Below are 3939 nucleotides of genomic sequence, written 5' to 3'. Positions count from 1 at the left end.
CAGCAGCGTCTACTAATAGCGAATCTTTAAGTTAAACTCCTTCATGAACCTTGTTACTGAGAAATGTCATGTAGCTTTTCAGCTGCGAAACTATTTTACTGATAAATTCGCAGTGCAGCGCTGACAAGAAGTTTCTGTTCGCGTCTCCGTGTGTCTGCACTGCGTGTGCGTCTGTGAGAGAGACTGGGAGAAAGAAAGCCTGATTTCCGTAGCCTACATAAAAAAGGTGGACGACATGGAAATAGTTTGTCATTTTTTACCCTATTGTTTGTTATATTTATTTTCTCAATGTCTTGAGCAATGCGTAAATCCGGCCCTGTTAGACGGCAACCAGAAGTTATTTCAAACACTCGATGGTGGTTTAAAGTGAGTTTTGAGTAAAAGCGGAATATAAATCTTATTTATTGTCTTATGTAGCATGATGCATAGCATGAATGGTCACATAACATGAAACGCATGCATTACTGAACATGTACCGAGTAAAATATTACTGAAAATTGATTAGTAATACCTTACACTACTGCGTTACAGCAAAAAGTAATCCGTTACTGTAATGCATTACTTTTGTAACGCGTTACTCCCAACACTGCTAATAAATAACCTAAAAAAAATTATATTAAACAAGCAAACAAAAGATAATTCAGAATTTGAAAAAAGAAAAGAGAAAGAAAGAAAGAAAGAAAGAAAGGTGAAAGTGGATCCACACTAGGGCTGTGCAATATGGACAAAAAAAATTAATCGCGATTTCTGATCAATTTTGCGATTTCGATTTTAATCACGATTTTGACACACACAGACATGCTTTACATTCATTAATGCATTCAGTGTGAATTTGAAACATATTTCCAAAAGAAAACCAATTAGAGCTTTATCTAAAAGCTGTAACGTCTCTAGAACAGACTAGTAAAATAATCACTAAGTAAAGGTGTAAACTCATTTTGCTTTCGCACAGGACGCGTTTGCAGTCCGCTCCTGATCCGCTTACTGGTTGGACACCACCGTTTAACAATCCCAAAAAATAACGCTGAAAGTCTTTCTAAACTGTTAAAGGGATAGTTCACGCAAAAATGAAAATCACCCCATGATTTACTCACCCTCAAGCCATCCTAGGTGTATATGATTTTCTTCTTTCAGACGAATACAGTCGGAGTTACATTAAAAAATGTCCTGGCTATTCCAAGCTTTATAATGGCAGTGAATGGCTGTTGAGATTCAATAGTCCAATAAAGTGCATCCATCCATCATAAAGAGTGCTCCACACGGCTCCGGGGTGTAAATAAAGGCCTTAAAGAAGCAAATCGATGTGTTTGTGTAAGAAAAATATCCATATTTACAACTTTATAAACTGTAATCTCTAGTTTCCGCTAACTGTCGTACGTGCGTTCACGAGAGAGTGGCGTCCAGCCGAGGACGTAGGCGTAGCGTAAGCTCTGGTGAGAATATGCTAGTCTCGCAAGTTTTGTTTACAGCAAAGGAAAACCAGTCTCCGCCAGGATGTTGAAGAGAGGAACCTGAGGAATGATGAGCTGCTCCTTCTCATCTTTGTAGAGGGGTGCGGTGGGCAGATCCAGTGTCAGGTACAGGAAGGTGGACTCAGACATCTTCTCCTGGTACTCGTCCTTAAGGAGAAGGGCTTCTTTCTCTTCTGCAGGCTGTGAGAAACAGACACGGAAGCTTATGAGACCATATGAATAAATAATTTCTCGAATCTGGCAAATACTCATTTTTTTCTGTCCTTTCTATTTACTGGTTGGACACCACCGTTTAACAATCCCAAAAAATAACGCTGAAAGTCTTTCTAAACTGTTAAAGGGATAGTTCACGCAAAAATGAAAATCACCCCATGATTTACTCACCCTCAAGCCATCCTAGGTGTATATGATTTTCTTCTTTCAGACGAATACAGTCGGAGTTACATTAAAAAATGTCCTGGCTATTCCAAGCTTTATAATGGCAGTGAATGGCTGTTGAGATTCAATAGTCCAATAAAGTGCATCCATCCATCATAAAGAGTGCTCCACACGGCTCCGGGGTGTAAATAAAGGCCTTAAAGAAGCAAATCGATGTGTTTGTGTAAGAAAAATATCCATATTTACAACTTTATAAACTGTAATCTCTAGTTTCCGCTAACTGTCGTACGTGCGTTCACGAGAGAGTGGCGTCCAGCCGAGGACGTAGGCGTAGCGTAAGCTCTGGTGAGAATATGCTAGTCTCGCAAGTTTTGTTTACAGCAAAGGAAAACCAGTCTCCTCTTGGCTTATATCGAAATCCTCTGACATTTTTCTTTACAAATCCATGTTTTGTACTTTTAATTTGTGACCGGTGTTTTGTTTTGCTCACTCCGCTGTGCTTCTGTGTTCGTCACTTCTCACCGGAGCTTACGCTACGCCTACGTCCCTTTAGTGGAAACTAGAGATTACAGTTTATAAAGTTGTAAATATGGATATTTTTCTTACACAAATGCATCGATTTGCTTCAGGCAGCCTTTATTAACTTTGCGGAGCCGTGTGGAGCACTTTTTATGATGGATGGATGCACTTTATTGGACTATTGAATCTCAACAGCCATTCACTGCCATTATAAAGCTTGGAAGAGCCAGGACATTTTTTTTATATAACTCTGATTGTATTCGTCTGAAAGAAGAAAGTCATATACACCTAGGATGGTTTGAGGGTGAGTAAATCATGGGGTAATTGTCATTTTTGGGTGAACTATCCCTTTAAATGATTTAGCATGCACAAATCAGACAAATCAGTAAGAATCTGTCCAGCGGACACCTACCAAATCTGGATGGGGAAGCTTCTTTGAGAAGATTCGCATGGACCCCTGAAACACCTTGGTGAGGATGGCTATAAAAGAGAAACACATCAACTGAGCGGATTTCACCCTGTACTCTAATCAAATCTACATCAAAACAAAAACTCACATGATTTCTTCTTTGTCCCACCAAGAGCACCGTGCAATGCGTTCAGAAACCAGGACAGAAAGTCAACAGCGTCCCCTAGAGGGCAAAGAGCAGCAGGTTAAAAAGCACTTGTTCGAATAGAATAACAGGGGCTACTGTTTGATTGGCATACTACCACACTACACCACTTTCTGAATTAAACATGCAACAGCAACTCAAGAAAAACTATTTGGCAGTGCACACACAGTATTCAGTGCACTAATATTCACCTTGTTTAGTGATCTGAAAGGTCTTTTTACTGCATAACACCACCGCCTGCAACATTTCATGCGGCGACACGTGGGCTTTGAAGTTACGCGGGTTCCAGAGCTTGCGCATGAGCTCCCCAAAGCGCTGCACCAACAGAAACATGATGTCACCCGGCGGCCGGCGGATTCTGCGATAGTTCTCCTCCTCGAGGAAGTAGTTCCGCAGAGGCGGCACGTTTGACAAAGCCTTAGAGAAGAAGAAAAACACATGTGGTGACATAGTACACTCAAAACAATATTTATTCCTAAATTGAAGATTCAACCATTTGCATTTACGTGATGCATATTTGTCAGTCATGCATGAATGAAACCGGTCAGATTTCTGTAATAGCACTAATAAAAAGAACGTGTTTTAAATACACAATAAGCAGGTTTATTGATTTTTATCATTAATAAATCCAATCTCAATCTTCAAATGCATTTGAACTAACCGCATATTGCATGTTCCACATTTTAACCATGTTCATACTTTTTAACTGAATAACTGTAATTGTTTTCAAAATGAACAGATTTATGCCAATTTTAAGCAATAGATTAAATGGATTTTGCAAATATGATTATTTCAATAAAATCTCAATTTTAATAAATGAACTACGCCATGACTTTTTTGAGTTTTGAGCAAGTCAAATACACACACACACACATATATATATATATATATATATATATATATATATATATATATATATATATATTATTATTATTATTTATTTATTTTTAATTTAG

At 38.5% G+C, this 3939-nt stretch overlaps 1 protein-coding gene across 1 annotated transcript in view; it reads right to left on the bottom strand.

Moving 5' to 3' along the window:
• Nucleotides 1–3939, bottom strand: part of LOC107556014 (U4/U6.U5 tri-snRNP-associated protein 2-like) — an 8922-nt gene that overhangs the window by 2593 nt on the left and 2390 nt on the right. Inside the window, exons 5-8 of the mRNA XM_016238980.1 lie at nucleotides 3175–3400; nucleotides 2927–3001; nucleotides 2782–2849; nucleotides 1491–1652 (exon numbers count right to left, since the gene is read on the bottom strand). Coding sequence (XP_016094466.1) covers nucleotides 1491–1652; nucleotides 2782–2849; nucleotides 2927–3001; nucleotides 3175–3400 — 531 coding nt within the window. The remainder of the gene's footprint in view (nucleotides 1–1490; nucleotides 1653–2781; nucleotides 2850–2926; nucleotides 3002–3174; nucleotides 3401–3939) is intronic.

The sequence above is a fragment of the Sinocyclocheilus grahami genome, unplaced genomic scaffold (assembly GCF_001515645.1).
Source record: "Sinocyclocheilus grahami isolate Dianchi unplaced genomic scaffold, SAMN03320097.WGS_v1.1 scaffold553.1, whole genome shotgun sequence".
NCBI lineage: Eukaryota > Metazoa > Chordata > Actinopteri > Cypriniformes > Cyprinidae > Sinocyclocheilus > Sinocyclocheilus grahami.
The sequence above is the reverse complement of the archived record's forward strand: the minus strand, read 5'-3'. Positions and strand labels throughout refer to the sequence as shown.